This window comes from Rhincodon typus, chromosome 1, assembly GCF_021869965.1.
Source record: "Rhincodon typus isolate 14 chromosome 1, sRhiTyp1.1, whole genome shotgun sequence".
Classification (NCBI taxonomy): domain Eukaryota; kingdom Metazoa; phylum Chordata; class Chondrichthyes; order Orectolobiformes; family Rhincodontidae; genus Rhincodon; species Rhincodon typus.
In genome coordinates, this window is record NC_063332.1 from 128,094,493 (window position 1) to 128,119,492 (window position 25,000).

Genomic DNA, 25,000 nt, shown 5'->3' on the forward strand with positions numbered 1-25,000 from the left:
AATATTGGCTTTACAACATTCAAAATTTTCGGTTGATTATGGGAGATTTTGTTTTTGGCAATGGATTTCTGTGATTTAGTTTATTTTTCCACTAAACTGGAAATCAGTGGCCTTGTAGTGAATAATACTTTGTTTCTTACGGATGCATTTCAAGGAAGAGTTAAACCAGAGGAATAATAGATCTCTTTGTTAGATTAAATTTTGGGATTTATAATGTAGATTACATGCTCTAAAATTTCCTGCTCTGGGATCTGCTACTTGGTAAATTGCACCTATGTAAAAATTGATTTAAAAACCAGGTAATTAACAAAGGAGATTCTACCGTGATGATTTGCAGTTGATCTACATTATCTACATTTGTATTAGTGAAACTAATTTTATGGACTGACATAGCATGAGTTAAAAGCACGCTGATTTATTTCAGAGAACTCCAAAATAAAACTAAATTCACTTCAAACTGATGCACTACATTTTGAGACCAATGAACCACTGTTCCATTTCTGTCTATTTATTTTTAACTGACGAGAACATAGAACAATTACCCCGTTTTGAAAATGTTGTATCCCAAGGATCAAAGTACTTTATTGTGCTATGTAAGCTGAGGAGAAACAATTCTCAATGTGACTGGGGAAGAGTACAGATCTCAAATAGAACCAGTTCACCTTACACCAGCTAATCTTTGAATCCTGTGATCACAACACTGTGGGTCTTTGTATTCAGGGCCAGGTCAGAAGATAAAGGTCAGTGACTGACATTTTGATTCTTTCAAATAGATTGAACAAGAGTATAATAATTGAAACTGAAGCTTTTTGAAATGTTGAATTTGAAGAATATTATATTGAACTCACCATTTGGGTTCTCTGCATTTAAAAGAGGGGAGTCACTGGCTGCCTGCCTCTTTTGTTCTTGGGCAGCCCTGTCAATTCGTATTATTGAGGCATTCTGCCATCAGTGGACACTGCAGGAAATCAAGTGTCTAACTAACAGGGAGAGTAATATTACAGTTTAGTTTCACAACTTTCTCTTTAGTTGAGTTGATGTTTTTGTCCCTTGTTTCATAAATTATGTGCATATTTACATGTCTGATGATATTGGGGCAACCCAGTTCCATCTCTGTGGATCAATTAAAAAATGCAGTCACTGCATGGTTGATTGTGCCAGTTCTGATTTATTTTAAGCTTCTGTGGACTTAATTGGATCACATCTTGGACAATTGTATTAGTGATACCTCAACAGGAGTATTTGTGTTTCTGGTTTTGTCAGGTGAAAGTGGATAATGCAACTAAGATGGGCCATTTAGTTAGGGTTCTTGTGGTGCAGTGGAAGTGTCCTTACGCCTGAGTTCAAATCCCACTTGCTCCATAGGTGTGTAATAACATCTCTGAAAAGGTTGATTAAAAAATATCTAGGCCGTTTAGTTATGTGTTGCTGGGCTGGCTGTTGCACATCATTCTTACCAGGGAAAATGGACTTTGTTCATGGTTGTTGAGGCACACCACTGTCTGAAGATTAGAGAAATGAGCAATCACATTTTGATAAATGTCTATTAGTAGCAGAAAGCTACTGGTCAGTTTAAAATTGATGATTATGCTATATAAAACAAAGGAATGGTGCTGGATTAAACTAGTTTATCAGACCTAATTGTAAGACCTTCCTTCTGCCTGGCTTTACCAGTTCATTGAAGTTAGTAAGTGAATGCAAGTGGTTATACTTGGAATCAAACAGTAGTTGTAACTTGCAAAACTTTTCTTGTTTTAAGAAATAAAATTCTGTACTAGAGACTTGATATTTCTGTGTACCTTTCTGTGGTAATGTTGTCAGCCTTACTATTCTTGATCATTTGAAAGTGAAAAGTCCAAAGTCTATTAATTTAAAAACTCTTGTCAAGGGATTTAAACAATGAATTGTTCTCTTCCTTCCTTGCAGGTGTCTACAAAACTACATTCCTGCCTACAGCTTAACTCTTTCTTGTCCAATCTGCCGTCAGACCTCTATCTTGCCTGAAAAGGGAGTTTCTGCGCTACAGAATAACTTTTTCATTACAAACCTAATGGATGTTCTTCAGCGGACTCCAGACAACAGCTGTGAGGACTCCTCCATCCTGGAGACTGTCACAGCAGTAGCAGCAGGGAAACCCCTTTCCTGTCCAAATCATGATGGAAATGTAAGTTAACCCATTGTGGTGCTACTCTGCTTCAACTTTAATCAGAATTGATTATTAAACTTGTCTGTTTTAGTAATGACAATGATGGTAGTAAAATTTTATACCCACTGTAAGTTGAGTATATTGTTCAACCAAGACTGGATTAATAGGTTTGCTTCACTTCTCTCTTGCTTTAGAACTTGTAGTAATTTAATCTTGCAATACTTGAACAACACTAATAATAATTCAGCAAATGAGACTATAAATTATTTGATGAAACCCTATTAGGCAGATATTAGATTACACTAGGTTTGTTATCTAATTTTTCTGTAATTAATGTACTCCCCATTTCTGTGAAGGCTTTTTCATTTCCAAATTATTCTCCATGATAGATATTTCAAATATGGTGAGAATCCAAAGCCAACTCTTTATCATGTTATTCCCAACTGGCCATGTACGTCTTTCAAGCAGAAAACTTTAGACAAATTAAGAATCGAAGACTTTGTTTCTCTACCATAAGATATAGGAACGGATTTAGGCTATTTGGCCCATCAAGTTTTCTCCGCCATTCAGTCATGGCTGACATGTTTCTCAACCCTATTCTCCTGCCTTCTCCCTGTAACCTGTAATCCTCTTACTAATCAAGAACCTATCTATTTCTGTTTTTAAAAACATTAAATGACTTGGTCTCCATGCCTTCTGTGACAATGAGTTCCACAGACTCTCAACCCTAGAGTTGAAGAAATTCCTCCTCCTCTCAGTTCTAAAGGGTCATCCCTTCACTTTGAGGCTGTGCCCTTGGGTCCCAGTCTCTTCTACTAGTGGAAACATCTTCTCTATGTTCATCTATCCAGACCTCCACAGTATTATGTATGTTTCAGTCAGATTACCTCCACCCTGACCCTTAAACTCCAAGTACAAACCCAGAGTCCTCAACTGCTCCTCATGACAAGCTCTTCATCCCCGGGATCATTCTTGTAATCCTCCTCTGGACCCCCTCCAATGCCAGCACATCTGTCCTCGGATACGGGGCCTAAAACTGCTTACGATATTCCAAATGCATCTGACCATAGCCTTATACAGCCTGGGCAGTACACCTCTGATCTTATTCTAGCCCACTTGAAATGAATGCTAACATTGTATTTACCTTCCTAACTACCAACTGAACCTGCATGTTAACCTTAGAAGAATACTGAACTGGGACTCTCCAGTTCCTTTTATGCTTCAGATTTCTGAAGCTTTAGAAAATAGTCTACGCCTCTATTTTTCCTACCAAAGTGCATAACTTCAGACTTTCCCACATTATATTCCATCTGCCACTTCTTTGTCCACTCTCTTGGCCTGTCCAAGTCCTTCTGCAGCCTTTCTGTTTTCTCAACACTACCTGTCCCTTCACCTATCTTTATGTCGTCTTGTGTCATTAGCAACAATGCCCTCATTCCTTTGTCCAGATTTTTTGATTATCCTGTATCCTTGTTTTTGGGAGCTGCAAGTAAAACAGAACAATTGTACTATAATAATCCTAATAACTTTAGATCAAAAAAGTTGGCACAATCTGTTAAACAATGTTATATGTAGCTCTAGATCAATTAATCACAGACCTAATCTATCAAGGGAGTAATCCTGTGTTATAGATTAAACTCTTAGGAAACTTCATGGTTTTTACTGTAATATAAGATAGCTCTTGAAATTTTTCTTGATTCAGATTGTCTTTCTCCTAAGGTGAGTTTTATTCATTTAAGAAATAGCAACTTTAAGTTCTAGAGTTTCAATTTCATAAAGCTGGGATTTTGTAGCATTAACACCCTGTGACATGTCCAACCTGCATTATTGCTGGCAGCAGTGTGTACCATCTATAAAATACACTATATAGCAACTTACTGTTGACAGCACTTTCCAAACCTGTGACCTCTACCACCTGGAAGGACAGTGGTAGCAGATTCTTGGGAACACCACTAAATGCAGGTTCCCCTCCAAGCCACCTACCATGCTGATTTCCAACTATTTGCATTTACTTCAGTCATTAAGTCAAAATATTGACCTCCCTAACCCCACTGTGGTATTCCCACACCACAAGGACTGCAACAGTTTGAGGTAGCTCACCACTGTCTTCATCAGGGCTATTAGGGATGGTATATAAATGCTGGCCTATCCAGCCGTGCCCACATCTTGTAAATGAATAACTGATTTCCAAACAGGACAAGAAGCAGGCAGGAGACTTTGTTGGAATCCAGGTAGAAGAAAGTGTGAGATTTCTTGTTGGTTCTATAGTCATGAAAAGAACCTACAACTAATTTATGAAAATATAGACCAAGGTTATTTTTATTTATCTCTCCATAGCCCAATAATCCCACCACAAAGTCAAACGGAGACTTTGATAAAATATCCTGGATGTTTAATACCAAACTATTAGAAGTAATGCTTGAAATGTGCAGGGTTTTGTTTTGAGCCTTGGGCTGAAGGGACTGTGAACATTGAAATATTAAGTCAAAGTGAATGGAACAAATGGTTTTGCTACAAGCACAAGTGTCTGGAGAGCGTGCTATAATAATTTTCTAACAACTTTTCCCCTCCAGTGTTAACACATCTATCACTGTCTTTCTCCAGGTAATGGAGTTTTACTGCCAATCCTGTGAGACAGCAATGTGTCACGAATGTACAGAAGGTGAACATGCCGAGCACCCAACTGTTCCCCTCAAGGATGTGGTAGAGCAGCACAAGTCTTCCCTGCAGACTCAACTGGAGGCTGTCAAACAGAGGTAATTGCGTAATGTGCAGGCAACATGAGTTTAGCTTGGCGTTTGATCATCTGTGTTCGGGTGGGAATAATTTCCGTTGGTGAGACGTGAGCTAACTTGAGTTAACAAATTTCTTTGACACAGACACAGGTCATCAAGGATAAAATAATAACCCTGATACTTGCAAATGCCAGAAAAGATCTTGGAATCATGAATTTCACAGCATCCAGCAAAAAAAAACAGTCTTTAGCTGGTCGGAGGGGTTTATCCCTCTCTTCTCTCGGGAGTTACCAGTTCTGAATCTCTTTAGCTTTGAATTTCACAAATTTCACACTGAGGGCACCTGTCCCTTTGGAGTGCCCTCAGCGCCCTTTGCTCTCACTGGCCTTGTTGCGAAGGCTGCAGAGCTGCTGGCCCTCTAGTTAGGTTTGTAGCACAAAGAGTCAGTCTGAGTGCTGCCGGAAGCAGCCTCTGGGCTGGTTGGACCCATGGTTGTGTTTCCCACAAGTGAGCCTGGGACCCTGCCCGACCCTTGCCGTTTGGTCCAGGAGACAGGGTCCTATCCAATCCATTGGATAATTTAATTCTTTTCAGAGATCTATCCCATTTCTCTACTCTTTCACTCCTTTTTGTGGGCGTTTTGTTTTCTTATAGCTTTATTCATCAAACTTCCTTTGGAAAATTAGTGGCTTTAATCAGGCAGAACGTTTCAAATCATCACAACTCCCTGTGTGAAAAATATTCTCCTCTTCTCTTCTCTCTAGTTTTTGTCACTGATGTAGTGAATAGTTCTAATTAAAAATGTGTTCAAATAGAAAGCAATACAACTGAAACTTTATTCAGACTTCTTAATCCATATGGGTGGAAATTTAGTCTGTTATATCCTCCATCCTCCTAATGCATTTGATAAATGAGACCAAGTTGCCTCTGGTCAACAACTTGCCAATTTCTGCCAGCAGAAGTAAATTGAATTGCACTTGGCAAAGGATCAGTGTAGCTCTGCATGTGCGGCACTGCCCTCTCCAGGCATCAAAACACTATTAAATAAACTGGGACTTTTTTCACTGGAGAGTAGGAGGTTGAGGGGTGACCTTCGAGGTTTATAGAATCATGAGGGGCATAGATAAGGTGGGTAGCAAAGGCCTTTTCCCTAGGGTTGGAGGAGTTCAAAACTAGGAGGCATATTTTTAAGGCAAGAGGAGAAAGATTTAAAAGGGACATAAGGGGGCAACATTTTCTCTCAGAGGGTGGTTCGTACGTAGAATGAACTGCCAGAGGAAGTGATAGATGTGGGTACAGTTACAACATTTAAAGGAGGTTTGGATAGGTACATGAATAGGAAATGTTTAGAGGGATATGGGCCAAATGCAGGCAAAAAGGACTGGTCTAGTTTGGGAAACTTGGCTGGCCTGGACCAGTTGGACTGAAAGATATCTTTCCATGCTGTATGACTCTGACTCTGTAAATGTTTGGTCAAATAGCAGAAACATAAACCATTCTTTCTCCACCGGCATGTTACTTTGCAGTTCCAGCATTTTTCTCCCCCTCTGCTCTCCCACCCCACTTTGTTTCTTTTTTTTTTGTTTTCTCCCTCTCCTGGACCACGTGTATTGCTGACAAGGCAAGGGTAAGCAAGAATCCTTCATCAAGAAAGTAAGAAAAATGCCTTGGTTGTCACTGCACTTCTACCATGAGTTAGGTTCTAATGTGCTCTGGCTTTGTCAATTGTTAAGCTACATGGTGACTCTAAATTTTCTGAAGGGGCCTAGATTGGTGATCTATTAATGACCCATTACCTCCTCAAATTGCTGACTTTGCTGCTTCTGTTTAAAGCCAATGTGTTCTATTAGTAATTCTGAGGGAACTCATTCAGCGTTCTCAAATTGGCACCCAGCTGTAGCTCATAGGGACATCTTGTTCTACCAACAGAGGTAGAATTGTCTGTAAGGATGATAGATGTGGGAGAATCATGAACTTGGCTGCACTCATGCCATTACAAATGAATAGAAAATTGAAATGAAGAAATAGATTTTCCCAAGAAACAAACTGAAGTGGCTTTCAGCTTTGGCTGCTTTTTGAAGAATAATCTTACATAGATAAAGTTTATAGCATTCTGAAATAATTCTGTGCTTGACAGTGTTTCTTTGTTTACCACTGCCTGCAGATTTGTGAAGTAGAAAGTTTGCAGACTGAACCATCCTTCAACAATAATGCAGTCAGCTTTGCTAATTCATGCTTCTTCATCTTTCTGACTTTTTTGAGTGGAGAAATTATAACTACATGGATGTTAGTGCACAGAACTGGCCAATCTGCCCAACAGTGCTATGCTGGCATTTATGTCCCATATGAGCTTTCAATTTTACTTTGTCTAATCCTATCCACATATCCTTCCTAATTATTTTATACCTCCTGTACTAATGTAACACTTTTTAAGAAGTGTACGTCTAGACTATTCACCTTGACTGTTTAAATGTAGTGCTTGAGTTCCAATCTATAGATAAGAAAATCTGTTTTTGTTTTTGTATTGGATTTATTAATAATAATCTTTTCGTATTAATGGCACCTGGTATTGGATGTCCTCATAAGTAAATATTCTCTCTGTCTACCTTGTCAATTTCCTTAATATTTTTAAAAATCTTAAAGCTCCAACTTATTTAAGTATTGTGATGGTTCTAACCTCTTTGGTTCCGGTATCATCCTGATAAACCTCCTTATCTTTTCTAGTGTTTTTATATCTATCTTGTAAGTTTTTTGGTCGCCCAAATTACAAGAGCATGGTATGATTCAAATAAGCTCCTATTGTAGTTTGACATAAATTCATTGCATTTAATTTCTTCCCTTGATTGAAAGCCAATACTTTATTTGCATCTTTCTGACCTTTGTAATTGGTGCTGCTTTTTTTAATGATTTGTGAATCTGTACTTGCAGATATTGGGTAAACTGTTAAGAAATAGATGAACTGACAGTAAGATCATCTGCAAGGAAATATAAAATAGCTAAGTTAAACATCAGTTCCTTTTTTTTTACAGGATGAAATTAGTACTGTGAAGCCTGGAAATGACAGATGAACCAGTATTTCATCTGCCTTCACAGTAGGTGGCACATGAAACAACTCGAATAGTAGAAAATCCAAGAGGCAGGAGGGAGGGAGAGACTTAAAATAATCAGAATCAGTCACAAGAGAAAAGCCACTTGGATTAACTGCTATAATAAGGTGTAGAGCTGGAGGAACACAGCAGGCCAGGCAGCATCAGAGGAGCAGGAAAGATGACGTTTTGGGTCTGGACCCTTCTTCAGAAATGGGGTAGGGGAAGGGGGCTCTGAAATAAATAGAGAGGGGGAGGTGGTGACAGAAGGTGGATGGTGGAGAGAAGACAGACAGGTCAAGGAGGCAGGGATGAAGCTAGTAAAGGTGAGTGTAGGTAGAGTTGGGATGGGGGTTGGTCAGTGAGGTGGAAGGAGCAGATAGGTGGGAGAGAAGACGGACAGGTCAAGGAAGTGGGGGTGGGGGGGTGCGGGTGCTGGTCTTGGAATGAGTTCGGGGTTGGGGAGATTTTGAAGCTCATAAAGTCCACATTGAGACCATTGGGTTGTAAGCTTCCAAGGCGGAATATGAAATGCTGTTCCTCCAGTTTCCGGGTGGCATCATTGTGACACTGGAGGAGGCCCAGGATGGACGTGTCGTTCAGGGAGTGGGAGGGGGAGTTGAAGTGGGTCTCAACTGTGAGGTGTTGTCGTTTTGTCGTGAACCGAGTGTAGGTGCTCCACGAAGCAGTCTCCGAGCCTCCGCTTGGCCTCCCCGATGTAGAGGAGGCCACATCGGGAACAGCGGACACAATAGACCACATTAGTGGATGTGCAGGTGAACATCTGTTTAATGTGGAAGGTTTTCTTGGGGCCTGGGATGGAGGTGAGGGGGGAGGTGTAGGAGGAGGTGTAGCACCTCCTGCAGTTGCAGGGGAAGGCATCTCTTGGATTAACTGCTGACGTGTTCCTTGGATCTGATGGCCTCCATCCTAGCATCTTAAAATAGGTAACTTAAAATAGTTTTCCACAATTACCTTTACACAGGAAAGGTTCCAGTGTGTTGGAAAATAGCAAATGTAAAGTTCCATAATCAATGAGGGAGATGGAAAATGAGTTAATCTAACACCTGTCATTAGGAAAAATGTTGGACTCCATTATGATAGAAATAGTAGCTGGACACTTTCAAGTGGACATTTTATGGAGGGGGAATCGCATTTTTAGTATTATTATTTTGGAGTTCTCTTGTGAATACAACAAACCAGAAGGATAAAGGGGAACCAGTATATATGTTTTTTTGGATTTGAAAAGGCCTTTAAAGTGACACAAAAGATTCTTGGTGTGTGGGGTAATCTGTTAGCATGGACAGAGAATTGGCTAACTGTGAATTAGGATAAAAGGTTTATTTCCAGATTAACAAACTATAAAGTGTGGGGTACCATAAGAATTGGTAGTAGGACCTGAAATATTTTCAATTTGTTTATGACTTAGATTAGAAGACAGTGTACTGTAGCCAAATCTCCTGACATTATAAAAATAAGTGTGAAAGCAAGTTGTGAGGAGATTTCTTTACTTTGGCAGAATCATCTAATCCTGGAGGTGAAAGCCGCTTAATTAGGTGGGGTGGTGGCATTACAGAACACTCACCTTTTTACCTTCACCCGAGTTGAGTTCTGGGCAGAAGCGACAAAGCTCCACCTTTCTCTGCAACCCTTTGAGGTGCTTAAATGGTCAACTAATTACAACTAAGGGTCTGTTCAATTCTGACCTGCACGTGGGGCAAAAGAGTTGGCCTTTCTGACTGGTAAAATAGCACAGGTAGGCTGTCATTTATTACCCCTTTGATTTGAACTAAAATGCAATTACCGAACACATTGGTCCACACAATCTTGGTTATCCTTCTATCAGCAGTGACAGTTGCCTTGGTGGCACTGCTGAGGTGAATGAGTTGCTGGCCTCAACTCATCTGGTGGGACTTTCACTCCAGGGACTTGATTTCCGAGAGAGACTTGCACTGCGACATGACTGGAGAAAAATCTAGTAGGCCATGTTGTGAAGAGTCAGCTCTGACATCTTGCCACCTTGTGAGCAAGCAAACAAGATGCCTGGTTGGCAGAATCTTCTGATTTCAGATAGTCTGCAAGGGGATATGGATAGGATCATGTGAGTGGGCAAAATTTGACTGATAGAATATAATGTTTGAAAATATGATATAATATACATCGATAGGAAAAATAGAAAAGCAAGATATTTAAATGGAGAGAAACAATAGAATGCTGTGGTATACAAGGATTGAATCTTTTTTTTTTTGTACATTAATCACAAGTTAAATATATACAGCAAATAATTAGGACTACAAAAGTAGAGAAGTTTTGTTATAACTGTTCAGGATCTTGATGAGACCACATCTGGAGGCCTGGATTCTCCTTATTTAAGGAGGCTCATACTTGCATTAGAAGGGGTTAAGAGAAAGTTCACAGCTGATTCCTGGACAAAGGGGTTGTCTTATGTGGAAATGTTGAGTCGGTTTGGCCTATACTCACTGGACCTTACAAGAATGCAAGGTAATCTTACTGAAACAAGATTCTGATATGTCTTGACAGGGCAGATACTGAAAGGATATTTCCCTTGGGGGTGGGAGGTATGGGGCACACCATTTTAAAATAGAAGGCTCCCATTAAAGACTAAGACAAACAACAATTTCTTGAGGCTCATTAATCTTTTGGAATTCTCTACTGCAGAAAGCAGTGGGTCTTTTAAACAGCCAATTTTTTTGTTTTATTTTTTAATACAGCGAAGTTTAAGGTTATGGGGGATAGGCAGGAAAGCGGGAGTTGTGGTCACAATCAGATTGGCCATGGCCTTGTTGAATGGTGGGACAAGCACAAAGGGCTGAATGGCCTGATCTATCACACTACTGAGTGGATTGAAACATTTAGATTTTTGGAAAGGACACAGACAGTGTCCATGTTTACCTAAAAGCCTATTGGTGTTGCTAGCAAGTCCATACAGCATGGACCTCATCACATAACAGTAGCTTTGAAAAGTAATATTTACTGTGCAACTGAAATTAACTTTGTATCCCTCTTCAATAGAACGATTTCAAGTACATTCACTTTTTAAGAGGAAATCACTAAGAAACAAGATTCTCAATCTGGACAGTGCTGCTCGCTTGATTTCCTCCTTTTTTTTTACATTTATTGTTCCCTTTACTTTTGATCCATCATGTAACTTTTGGTGACTTCTTTTTTAACCTGATCTTTTTAAAGAGAGGGACCATAACACAATAGAATTGTCCATTTAAGTTTGAATGCAATATTGTTCACTCTGAAACTAGGGTCTTAAATCTGAGCAAAGGAAACTGAGGGTGAGGCACAAGTTGGCTAGATAGATTGGGGAAAATACACTAAAAGCTTTAACAGTAGACAGGTAATGGCTAATATTTAAAGAAGTACAGGGTCTACAACAGATGTACATCATTCAAAGACACAATCACCAAAAAGGACGGGTTTATCCACCAATGTTGACAAATTATGTTAAAGATCGCATTGGATCAGATGAATTGGCTGAATAAGCATGCCAGAAATAGTAGTGAACCTGAGGACTGGGAGCAATTTGAGACTCGGACAGGGGAGAAAATGATCAGGAAAGGAAAGAGTATGAATGTAAGATTGCAAAGAATGTGTGGGTTGACTGTAAGATGTTATGCCAATATATAGATTTTAAACTGGCAAGGATAAATTGTGGAGACAAGAAAATAGTGGAGAAACTAAACAGTTCCTTTTATGTCTGTCTTCAAGGAAGAAAATACATAAAAGCTTCCAGAAAAAATGGGCGTCCACGGAACTTGTGGAACTGAACAACTAAAAGAAACTAATATTAGTAAAGAGAGTACTTGGCGGGGGGAAAAATAGCTGAAAAAACAGACTTGTTCCGCCGCATCTGCTCCCAGGATGAGGCATTCCACTCCCGTACATCTCAGTTGTCCTCGTTTTTCAAGGACCGTAACTTCCCCTCCTTGGTGGTCGAGAACGCCCTCAACTGTGTCTCTCGCACCCCGTCCACGCAATAAGAACCAAAAAAGAATCCCCCTCGTCCTCACGTACCACCCCACCAAACTCCGGATCCAACGCATCATCCTCCGACACTTCCGCCATCTGCAATCCGACCCCACCACCAAAGACATCTTTCCCTCCCCACCCTTATCTGCTTTCCGGAGGGACAACTCTCTCCGTGACTCCCTTGTCCGCTCCACACTCCCCTCCAGCTCCACCACACCCGGCACTTTTCCCTGCAACCGCAGGAAGTGCTACACCTGCCCCCATACCTCCTCCCTCATCCTCATCCCCATCCCAGGCCCCAAGAAGACTTTCCACATCAAGCAGATGTTCACCTGCACATCTGCCAATGTGGTATACTGCATCCGCTGTACCCGGTGTGGCTTCCTCTACATCGGGGAAACCAAGCGGAGACTCGGGGACCGCTTTGCAGAACACTTACGCTCGGTTCGCAACAAACAACTGCACCTCCCGGTCGCGAACCATTTCAACTCCCCCTCCCATTCCTCAGACGACATGTCCATCCTGGGCCTCCTGCAGTGCCACAACGATGCCACCCGAAGGTTGCAGGAACAGCAACTCATATTCCGCTTGGGAACCCTGCAGCCCAATGGTATCAATGTGGATTTCACAAGTTTCAAAATCTCCCCTCCCCCTACCGCATCCCAAAACCAGTCCAGCTCGTCCCTGCCTCCCTAACCTGTTCTTCCTCCCATCTCCTACTGACCAACCTCATCCCGCCCCCTTGACCTGTCCGTCCTCCCTGGACTGACCTATCCCCTTCCTAACTCCCTACCTAGACTCACCTTTACTGGCTCCATCCCCGCCTCTTCGACCCGTTTGTTTCCTCTCCACCTATCCTCTCCTCTATCCCTCATCTATCCGCCTCCCACTCTCTCCCTATTTATTTCAAAACCCCCTTCCCCTCCCCCTTTTCTGATGAAGGGTCTAGGCCCGAAACGTCAGCCTCTCTGCTCCTATGATGCTGCTTGGCCTGCTGTGTTCATCCAGCCCTGCACCTTGTTGTCTCAGATTCTCCAGCATCTGCAGTTCCTACTATCTCTTGTTAGCTTGATGTCCATATTAAGAAAAATGTTTTTTTAAAAAAAAAAAAAAAAAAATTTCACATGAAGGATGTGGTAACTGAACATGTGGAATTGAATGGCAAAATTAGGCAGGGAATCAGTTTTTAAAAACCATTTTTTCTTGAGTGTGTTGCATAGACAAGGGAGAACCAGTGGACATGGTGTATTTGGATTTTCAGAAGTTTTTTGATAAAGTCCCAGACAGAAGATTAGTGAATGAAATTTGAGTGCAAATGCTTGAAGGAAATATACAAAATATGGATTGAGAATTGGTCAATAATAAGGATCAGTGCTAGGTCCACAGATGTTCACAATCTATATGAATGATTTGGATGTATGGACAAATTGTAATATTTTTAAAGTTGCTGATGATCTCATGCTAGGTGGGAATGTAATTTGTGAGGAGTGTGCAAGGAGGCTTCAAAAGGACTTGAACAGGCTAAATAACTGAGCTAAAACATAAGAGATGAAATATAATTTGAATAAGTTCCAAAGTTACTCATCCCTGCTATGAACAGTAAAGATACAGACAGAATATTTCTTAAATGGTGAAAGATTGGCAAGTATAGTGTCAGAAGGGATCTGGGTGTTTTTGTTCTTGAGTCACTAAAGGCTAGCATGCTGCTGTGGCAAGCAATTAGAAAGGCTAATGTCATTCATTTCAAGGGTTTTGAGTATATAAGTAAAGAGGCCTTGCTACAGTTGTATAAAGTCATTATGAGACATCAACTGAAGTATTGTGTAGAGTTTTGGCCCCTTTATCTAAAGAGGGATATACCTATCATAGGGGGTTCCCCAGATTAATTCCTAGAATTGGCAGAATGTCTCCGAGGAGAGATTGAGGAAAGTAGACTTGTATTCCCTAGAGTTTTGAAGAATGGGTGGTGATCTCATTTGAACTTAAAATTATTGCAGGATATGACAGGGTGGATAAAAATGGGATGTTTCTTTGACTGGTAACTCTCGAAGCAGGATATGTAAATTAAAGCAAAGGGAAGGATATTTGAGACTGAAATGAATTTCTTCATTCAGACTGGTGAATCTTTCAATTCTCTACCCCAGAGCACTGTGGAAGCTCAATCATTGAGCAGGTTCAAGACAGAAATCAATAGGTTCCTGGAGACTAATGACATTAAGACAGTGCTTCCCAACCACTTGAAAATTGATGCAGCCCCTCAGTGAGAAGTGTGTAAAGTCGGGAGGGGGGGTGGATTACAACATTCAGGAAAAGTGGCAGGACTACATGGCAGTTACTGCTGCCTCTGAGTTTGCAGAACCAAAATTTCAGCTTTCAACCCATCTTGGGGTCCTAAACAGCACTTTAGGAAGGTGGAAATAGTGCAGGAAAGTGGCATTGATGAGATGATCAGCTGTGATCTTGAATGAGGAGTAGGCTTGATGGACTGAATGGTCTACCCCAATAACTATGATGCTTGAAGGCTTGTATCTACTTTTCAGCCATCAAATACAATAGTCGCTTTGTATTATGGCCTATTGGCTTCAATTCCAGCCTAAAGAGGAGCCTCAATTCTACAGTTGCCAGTCCTATTACCAGCTATTCTTTTCTCTTCTGGACCATAAGATCTGTTTGTGCTGAACACTCTTATGTCCCAGTAACTGAGGTAAGGCACTTTTCCACCTAGGAGAGCTGAGACTAGATTTTAATCTAATTCTCAGATATACAGGTTGTATATTAACTTGGTGAATTATAAAATGATCTTCACTAAGTGCAAACATGATTTATGAATTGCTCTGATAGCAGTGGCTGTAATACAGTTGTTTGTTTTTATTAGTCCAATTTATCATCAAAACCAATTATAAGTGACATATTTCATGCCGAATGTACTTTACATGCTGCAACCTGTCAGATTGATGGATAGCAGAGGCCTCGCTCAGCAGAAAGTAATGATAATCCTCTTGAAGATATTGATCTTTTTCTCCACCCTATTTAAAAAGTAGATTTATAAGTAATTGTTCTTTTAGGATAAATATTGTTCCTTCACTGTCAATGTTTCAATTTTAGTCTCTAAGGGCTGGATTTGTGTCTTGGGAAGCCTTTTTTTGTGGGTTGGGCTCGTTTGTAGCTTCCCAATTTCATTCTTGACTGATTTTACCTTGGATTTTTGCTTTCTATTCAGAATTTCGGCGCAGTTTGCAAGCTGCGAACCAATGCAGAAAGATGTCAGATGGGAGGGCGTGTCAGGCATCTCTTGAACAGTAGCACAGATTGCAAAATTAATGAAAGGCCCCTTAGCATCACTCCTTAATCCCTGTACCCATTCCATCAACTTCAAAAGTGACTTGCTTAGTATCCGCAATGTACAACCCTCCGATTCTATTCAATATCATGGACCGGATAGGTGTGGAGAAACTGTTTCCCTTTCTGGAAGAGTCTAGGATCAGACAGTATCATCCTAGTAAGGGGTTGTCTGTTTAAGACAGCAGTTAGAAGGATTTTTTTTTTCAGGGTAGTTAATCTGTGGAATTCTTTACTCCAGGTGGCTGTAGAGAGTGCCTTGTTAAGTATATTCAAGGCTGAGAGATTTTTACTCTGAAAGGGAATCAAGAGTTTTGGGGAAACGGAAGGAAAGTGGAGTTGAGGATTATCAAATCAGGATCTCCTTGAATTGCACAGCAGATTAGATGGACTGAATAATCTACTACTTCTCCTACATTTTATGGTTTTATTGTGGCCGTTCTTTCAGTGAGAATACATTTCTGCATCCAAACGAAAATTTCATGTTGAGTATGAAAAAGTCTACTCTAATCTCTGTCTACCTGACACTAATGTTCCTTTCTTTTTGGTAAAATTTAGCCGATGCTGTTAAAACTGCACTTTTGTAATGTCAACCAACATTACCAAAATGGATTAACTGGTCATTTACCTAACTGCTGTTTTTATGTCCTGGTTGTCAGTAAGAACACAAATGGTTCTGTATAATTTCTTGTTTATCTAAGCATTCTTTGTTATAAAATGTTCATATGTTTCGATAAAATCAATACGGATTACTACAAATCTAAATCAAAACGTAGGATGTGAAAATATAAATGTAACGTTATTAATGAATATTGAGTATCTTAAATTGGATGAATAAATGCACAGAAATTTTTCAAAATTCAACTATCCACCATTACCATGCTAGAGGAGAGAGCTTTGAAGGACTATTTTTGTTCATTACCGACTATTCATTTATGTTAATTCCAACCACAAATAACAAATTGGAAAGACATTTGACTGCTCATGTAACTTGCTGTGCTTTGATCCATAATTCTCTTCATATTCCCATAATCTTTTTAAACCTGCATGAGGAACTGTCATCATTCATGTCCTTTCTTGTATCCCCTCAAGCTCTCTTTCTTTTCCTAGTATTTTCCTGCATCAATTTTTTAGATTTAATTGGATAGCATTTCCTAGTCTAGAAGGGAGTTGATTATATTTTCTGACCTTACCCTATCTGGCTATGTAAAAGAAGTAAGGAGGATTTGATTAATTTTAAATACCCATGTCAGTAATTTGAGAATATCTGAGAAATAGTATTTTTCTTACATCTGACTTTCAATCTGAACAATTCTGTTCACTAGGTTTCTCCGACTAAACCACCCCGACCCACACCCCTACATCTGCCGACCGAACCCCTATGCGTTTTGTAAAAATTACTTCCTTTTACCCTCCTTGGGCTAGATAGTGTCTGATCCTGGAAAACACAGCACAATTAAAACAGCCAGGAAGAACTCCATCCCACCCCTCAAGAAGTACTAGACAAGGGTAAATTAAGAAATTAAATTTATGCAGGTTTTAAAGATTATGGGAATAAATGATATGAACCGAGACTTGTAGTGGAGCAGCCTATGAGAGCATTCTGATATTTCAATTTTATGTATTGGTTACAGTTATCAACATAAAACAATTCAGGTATAAGTAAAGAAGGTGAAAAAAGGATGTGATTGAGAGAAAAGAAACTGAGAACATATTACATGCCCCTGCTGGGTGTGTATTTGGTAGGTGAGCAGGTAAAATAGGCTGGGTAATCAGCCCACCACCTTCCCCATCCATCCTGAAGCTTAGCCCATAATACAGATGCAGGTGCTGAAATTGGCAGCATGCCCACTGTACGTAAATAAACTCCATTAACCTTTATAGAGTCATCGAGATATACAGCACACAAACAGACCCCTCAGTCCAACTCGTCCACACTGACCAGACCTCCTAAATAAATCTAGTGCCATTTGCCAGCATTTGTCCCATAACCCTCTAAACCCTTTCTATTCCTATACCCATTCAGATGTCTACTAAATGTTGAAATTGTACCAGCCTCCACCAATTCCTCTAGCAGCTCATTCCATACATGCACTACCCTTTTGTGTGAAGCAGCCCTTAGATCCCTTTTAAATCTTTCTCCTCTCTCCTTAAACCTATGCCCTCTAGTTTGGTTTTGGACTCCCCTGCCACAGGGTGAAGACCTTGGTTATTTACCCTATCCATGCCCCTCATGATTTTATAAACCTCTATAAGGTCACCCCTCAGCCTTCGATGCTCCAGTCTATTTAGCCACTCCCTATAGCTCAAACCCTCCAACCCTAGCAACATCCCTGTAACTCTTTTCTGAACCCTTTCAAGTTTCACAACATCCTTCCTATAGCAGGGAGACCAGAATTGCACACAGTTTTCCAATAGTGGCCTAACCAATGTCCTGTACAGCCGCAACATGACTTCCCAACTCTGTACTGATCAATAAAGGCAAACATTTGGGGTGGCACAGTGGTTAGCACTGCTGCCTCACAGCACCAGGTTCCTGGCTTCAATTCCACCCTTGCGTAACTGTCTGTGTGAGTTTGTACATTCTCCCCGTGTCTGCGTGGGTTTCCTTCGGGTGCTCAGGTTTCCTCCCACAGTCCAAAGATGTGCAGGTTAGGTGAATTGGCCGTGCTAGATTGCCCATAGTGTTCAGGGTGTGTAGATTAGGTGGGTTTAGAAGGGGATGGGTCTGGGTGGGATGCTCTGAGTCAGCGTGGACTTGTTGGGCCGAAGGGCCTGTTTCCACACTGTAGGGATTCTATTCTATTCATACCAAACGTTGTCTTCACTATCCTGTCTACCTGCGACTCCACCTTCAAGAAGCTATGAACCTGTACTCCAAGGTCTCTTTATTTAGCAACACACCCCAGGACCTTACCATTAAGTGTCTAAGTCCTGTCCTGATTTGCCCTTCCACAATGCAGAACCTCACATTTATCCATCTGTCACTCCTTGGCCCACTGCCCCAACCAATCAAGGTTCCATTGTAGTCTGAGGTAACCTTCATGACTGTCCACCTAACCTCCAATTTTGGTGTCATCTGCAAACTTACTAACAACATCCTCCTGTGTTCATATCCAAATCATTTATATAAATGATGAAAAGCAGTGGACCCAGCACTAATCCTTGTGGTACATTGCTGTTCCCAGGCTTCCAGTCTGAAAAGCAACCCTCCACCACCACCCTCTGTTTTCTACCTTTGAGCCAATTTTGTATCCAAGTAGCTAGTTCTCCCTGTATTCCGTGTGATCTAACCTTTTTTAATTATTTATTAAAAGCTGTAATTAACATGGTGATAGGCTGATGGAAGCAGGCAGCCAATTTTTGAAGATGTTTGTGAAATAGTGAGAAGGAAGTCCAGTTGCTATCTTTAGGGTGTCTCCAATGCTCAATGGGACACTCTCCCTTCTTGCCCATACTAAAAAAGCACAGCCTCCCACCTGTTGTGATCTAATCTGTGATAGAGTAGTGAAAGCAGGAAGTAGAATTTATTCTTTTACAATTCATTCTGTTAAAAATGTACATAACATTAATTAGGCTACAGTTGGAGTACCATGTAGTTCTGGTCACCACACCATAGGAAGGACATGGTTGCACTTGAGAGGATACAGAAGAAACTTAACCAGAATGTTGTCTGGGTTGCAGCAATTCAGCTATGAAGAGAGAATAGATAGGCTGGGGTTGTTTTTCTTAGTGCAGAGAAAGTGCTAAAAGGTGATTTGATTGATGTGTGCAAAGTTCTGAGGGCCATCGACAAGGTAGATGGGGTGAAATATTTCCCCTTACTGGAGAGGGGTCAGTAACCAGGGTGCACAGTTTTAAGGTCAGGAGCCGAAGGTTTAGAGGGGATATGAGGAAATTCTTTTTTATTCAGAAGGTTGTGTATATCTGGAACTTACTACCGAAAAGGGTGATAGGAGTGGGAACCCTCAAGACATTTAAGATGTATTTAGATGAACACTTGAAATCCCACAGCACACAGGACTTTAGGCCATATGCTGGAAAATGGGATTGGAATGGATATGATGGGCCAAAGGACCTCTTCCTGTGCTGTAAAAACTCTTCAAATGAGGAGCATAAATATTTATAAAGAATTCTAATACATTTCCCATTCTGGCTAAAGCTATGTCTGCTATAACTCAATATTGTACTACTTGATACTCCATAGTTGTAATTCTCTCAATCTGTTGAATTTTTTTTTCAGTTTATGAACATACCATCAATCTTGACTGTATTTTTGTCAGTGTTTAACATGCATCCTTCTGAATTTTCTGTGTTACTTCAATATTTTCTCTTGGTTTTTCTAATTCCTCCACTTCGTTTTTTTTCTTTTATTTTCTCTCCTGCTTAGATTTTTTTTTTTCTTTCTGCTCCCTGCCATAATAAACTGTAACAACGAGTTATTCTTCCAGTGAGGAAGTTGGGCCTTCCTGTTCGGATGCATTTCAAAGATTGTTAATGGCTCACAAATTGTTCTGTTCAAAAGTGTATGAATAAATAAATGCCTGAAAAGATACTACATGAATAATATTTGTTTTTTTTTTTCATAGGTTGCCTGAACTGGACTCTGCTCTTAGTTTCCTGTCCGAAATCTTGCAAGATTTGACTAATGAGAAAGTAAGCATTGAAGAAGACATCCATGCTACATTTGATGAGCTCCAAAAGACTTTAAATGTACGAAAGAGTGTACTGCTTATGGAACTAGAAGTCACATATGGTGTTAAACAAAAAGTAAGAGAACCTTAATATTTGCTATATTATTGCTGAGCAACTCATTAAAGAATGTATAATTGAAATAAATTGATTACTTTTTGTTGCTTGATTAGATTATATGAAGTAAGGTGAATAATGTCAAAGTTGCCTTGTGGTCTATGTTGAATTAGCACAACTTTAAAGATTTGACACAACTATAACTATCGCACAATAAAAGCAACATGCTTTCAGTAACACTACACTAGTTGTTAGGCAGAAAATGTAGCAAACACAAAGGATAAAAGACATACCCTAATTAAAACACGAGTTAAATGTATAAAGAATGTGTTTGGCTTTCAAATTGTAAATCTTTTGATTTTGATTTGCAATCGTTAGCTAATTCTGTCAATCTCTCCCAGTTTTCTTCCCCCTCTCCGTCTTCCTAAATTGCATCATCCTTGCTGGAGTGTGGTTTCTAAAGCGTCAAACCAGATTGCTGCTCATGAGCCTATACAGTGAATAACAGGTTTTCTTCCGGCAGGGAGTGTCACAACTGAGTTTAAACTTGTTCCTGACCAAGATCTGCATCTCCAGCAAAGACTGAATAGCTTCCCAAAATGAGGACTGACACACTGCTACCAAACTCGCTGAGATGAGCAAACATTGTACAGATTGGGAATTAAATCTGACTCCATTTTCTTGCTGGAGGTTCAGGTTTTGTTTTTAGCTTCAGTGTTCACTGAAAGCAGGAGTTGACCTGTTTTGGAACAATGTAGCTTTTCTGTTGCAGGCTAAACAAAAATCAAATTCCATTTCATTTGATTAGTGTCCACACAAAATGGAAATGCATTAGGATAGAAAAATGTATTCAAGGTGAGGTTCCCCACCTTAATGAAAGACACTGAGGGCTTAAAAAGAAATTGAATGTCGATTTAAATGATTTGTGAAGCACTGTTTTACTGCTATGCCAATATTTTAGCTCTCTTGCCTTATCCAAGGTCAAATGGTCTAGCCTGTTATGTTGAATTGCATATATCTTTAACAGGACACAGTTTTATATAACTGAATGAAATCGAAAGACACTGTAAAGATTACTTTGCTTTGTTTTGAACTGATAACAATGGAGTTAGGCAGTGAACTATGAGCTATGCCAAACAAAGCTGCTTTCTTGTATGACTAAATTTACTTTGTGCCATTAATTCTGCACTTGAGGAAAGCATGTGATGTTGTAATAACTCAAGAGCTGGTGCTGTAAGCTATTTTATGATCTTTTAAAAAGGAAAAAAGTTGACCTATTGACCTTTACCATCACTCCAATGATTTAAACCCTACTGATCAATAATTTAATCACTCAATCTGAATCATCAATGCTTTCTTACAAGTAGATTCAGTGCAAATTAGAGTAAATCAATTTCAGCCCAGGCTTGGTCTGTTTACTTGGCCTTGATGGGCCAATCCCACTGAACGTTCAGTTGCCATGGGCCTTTCTGGGCCATTGAGACCTAATGAAAGAAGCAGTTTTTTTGCTTTAATTCAGGGCTGGCAATCAAATTGGCAGGCCCTGCACTTCCCACTTCAGACCCTCCCATCACAGGCTGACTGACCTACTGGGGAATTCTGAGTCTCCTCCTCTCCCACAGCCCTTGGCTGAGGAATTGAGAACTCTCGTTTCTGAAGCTCCAGTTCTAAGGACCCTCGGCCTTCATCTTGTTTACCACCTTTTCTCCTGGGTGCTGCCATCTCCCTGACCCACTTACTACTGCATCCTGATCCACATCACTGTTCCTCCAATGACCGTTTCCCGTGCTCCTCCAGTCATATTCCTTAGCTATTGAGCTTGCTTTACTTCAATCACTGCCGCACTCTTTCCCTATTCTCTCTCCAGTTAAGCATGTTTGATCCTCATCCCATATCTTACCTAAGCTTACCAGTGTATCATACATTTCAGACTGCTACATGGCCATACACCTGCAGAGTGGGGAAACATTGCTGTGTTATGAAGAAAATCTTCATAGAATTCATTGATAATGATTAAGCTCTGACTCCTGTTAGAATTATTTTTCTTGGATAGATCTAGTAAGCTGTATCTTTCAACTGGTGACTCCCCTAGAAGATGGGAACCTTTAAATCAAGAGTATGAAATAACAACATAGTCATATTCCATACTAGTAATGACTAAGGCATCACAATCAAATAGGCGAAAACTGGTTTGAGGCAGAAGTCAAGGCTATACTTTCAAATAGAATGAAGAATCTCAAATTATTCATAACCTTGCCTTAGTGGAAGATGGCGTGCTGCTCATGGAATATGTAAGTGTGCTATGTCCCCAATCCTTTTAGTTGTTTGCAAACCCTGATTTATGTATTATCTCTTGAGTTGTGTTGCCTTGTCTGATCTAATTTAACAATGAACCCTTGATGTTCAATCGTATTACCATCATCTCTTCCTCCTATCAGCATCGTGGGGTTTAGCACTGACCAGAAAATGAACTGGACGTGCCATACAAACACGGTAGCTACAAGAGCAGGTCCGAGGCTAGGACTACTGGGATGAATACCTCTCCTGATGGAATACTCCCCACTTGTCCAAATGGGTGCAGCTCCAACAACACTCAAGAAGCTTGACACCATCCAGGGAAAAGCAGCCCACTTGATTGGCACCAATCCACAAACATCCTTTCCTTCCACCACTGATGCGCAGTAACTGCAATGTGTACTATGTACAAGATGCACTGCAGAAACTCCCCAAAGATTCTTAGAGAACACACTCCAAACCCATGACCGTGTCCATCTAGAAAGACAAGGGTAGCAGATACATGGGAATACCACCAACTGCAAGTTCCCATCACAGCCAATCACATTCTGACTTGGAAATATATTGCTGTTGTTTTCACTGTCACTGGGTCAAAATCCTGGAATTCCCTCCCTAAGGGCATTGTGGACAGCAGGTGGACTGCAGCAGTTCAAGAAGGCAACTGCCCATCACTTTCTCAAGGGCAACTAGGGATGGGCAATGAAATGCTGGCCCAAAAAAGTGTTCTTGTTTAATGGGTTGTACTTGAGGGGTTCGTGAGCTTAGTTAGTTAGATAGTTAGCACATGATGCTGAATAATTTCCAGAGCTGCAATGACAGCTAATGAAGTGTTGCCTTATCCCCTGTTTGTGGGATGACCATGTCTCTCTCTTTCATGGCTAATCCATTCACTGCTTATATAACCTTCTAAAGAAAAGATACAGATCACTATTTGAATTTTTTGTTACAGGTTCTCCAAGCACAATTGGATGCACTACTGCAGGGTCAGGAGAGCATTAGGAGCAGTTGCAACTTCACTGAACAAGCTCTAAACCATGGGACCGAAACAGAAGTGCTTTTAGTGAAGAAGCAGATGGGTGATAGGTTGAATGAACTAGCTGTTCAAGAGTTTCCTTTACAGCCCCAAGAAAATGATCAGCTAGAGTTTGTGGTGGAGACTGAAGGACTGAAGAAATCCATTCATAATTTAGGTACCATAATCACCACAAATGCAGTGGCCTATGAGACTGTTGCAACAGGTGAGGGATTGAGACAATGTGTGATTGGCCATCCTACGTCTGTTACTATAACAACAAAGGATAAAGATGGAGAACTTGTGAAAACTGGAAATGCGTGCCTAAGTGCTGAAATTGCATCTCCTGATGGTAGTGTCGTCGATGGAGAGATACTTGACAATAAAAATGGCACCTATGACTTCCTTTATACCATTCAGAAAGAGCAAAAGGAGGGTGACTTTACACTCACACTCCGACTGTACGATCAGCATATTAAAGGAAGTCCATTTAAATTGAGGGTTGTCAAACCCACTGATCTGTCTCCTACATCTGATGGAGTCAAACGTCGTGTGAAGTCACCTGGTAGTGGACACGTAAAACAGAAGGCTGTAAAACGGCCAGCTAGCATGTATAGCACTGGAAAAAGAAAAGAGAATCCGATTGAAGATGACTTGATCTTTAGAGTTGGTATGTAGATTTCTTTTTTATAAATCACTTATTTTCTATCCAGTCAGTCCAGATGCTGAACACACCACCCTGACGTGTGGTTGAATGTAAGCCTTGGGTCTCAACTGCATGAAACCAGTGACCTGCAGAGACCAACAGGTGACCTGATTTAGTTTGTTGCCTGGGACCTAAGAAATGATGACCAAACTGCCCTAGAGATGATTCTTAGCTCCATGGAATTTGACACCTTTTGAAAACCATTTTTTTCTGAAGACCAGGAACACCTAGTGGCGCATGCATGATGCTTAGTCTGTCCTGTCGATTTTTAATAATTTTATTTCAGGTGTCTACAGCAGATGTTTAAATTTAGTTTGCATTTCTGAGGTGCTTTTTTTCCCCTGGTTCTATTCAGCTATCAATGTGACTGCTAATATGCTTTCAGGAGAGTTCAGCTACAAACAATTGTAATATTGAAATTGGCCTTCCCAACTTCATAACATAGAACATAGAACAGTACAGCACGGTATATGCCCTTCGGCCCACAATGTTGTGCCAACCTATTATCCTGCTCTAAGATCATACTACCCTGCATACCCTACATTTTACTATCCTCCATGTGCCTACCCAAAAGTCGTTTAAATGTCCCTAATGTATCTGACTCCACTACCACTGCTGGCAGCGCATTTCACGCACCCACCACTCTGTGTAAAGAACCTACCTCTGACATCTCCCCTATACCTTCCTCCAAACACATTAAATTTATGCCCCCTCGTAATAGTCATTTTCACCCTGGGGAAAAAGTCTCTGGCTATCCACTCTATTTATGCCTCTCATCATCTTGTACACCTCTATCAAGTCACCTCTCCTCTCCTCCTTCTTTGTTCCAATGAGAAAAGCCCTAGTTCTCTCAACCTTTCCTCATTAGACCTGCCCCCCAATCCAGGCAGCATCCTGGTAAATCTCCTCTACACCTTTTCTAAAGCTTCCACA

At 40.5% G+C, this 25,000-nt stretch overlaps 2 protein-coding genes across 4 annotated transcripts in view; one reads left to right on the top strand and one right to left on the bottom strand.

The window, feature by feature from the left end:
- Positions 1–25,000, bottom strand: part of tmem131l (transmembrane 131 like) — a 316,682-nt gene that overhangs the window by 266,361 nt on the left and 25,321 nt on the right. The gene's annotated exons all lie outside the window — the stretch shown is intronic.
- Positions 1,613–24,054, top strand: LOC109935329 (tripartite motif-containing protein 2-like). Of its 3 annotated transcripts, none has more exons than XM_048601635.1 (5): positions 1,613–1,687; positions 1,927–2,164; positions 4,751–4,902; positions 19,895–20,075; positions 23,299–24,054. In XM_048601635.1, the coding sequence occupies exons 2-5, from the start codon at positions 2,051–2,053 to the stop codon at positions 24,037–24,039; spliced, it is 1,188 nt and encodes a 395-aa protein (XP_048457592.1). In that variant the 5' UTR covers positions 1,613–1,687; positions 1,927–2,050; the 3' UTR covers positions 24,040–24,054. The 3 variants fall into 3 exon arrangements, with proteins under 3 accessions (XP_048457592.1, XP_048457608.1, XP_048457602.1); XM_048601651.1 differs by having other exon boundaries at positions 1,643–1,683; XM_048601645.1 differs by lacking the exon at positions 1,613–1,687 and adding an exon at positions 1,699–1,808.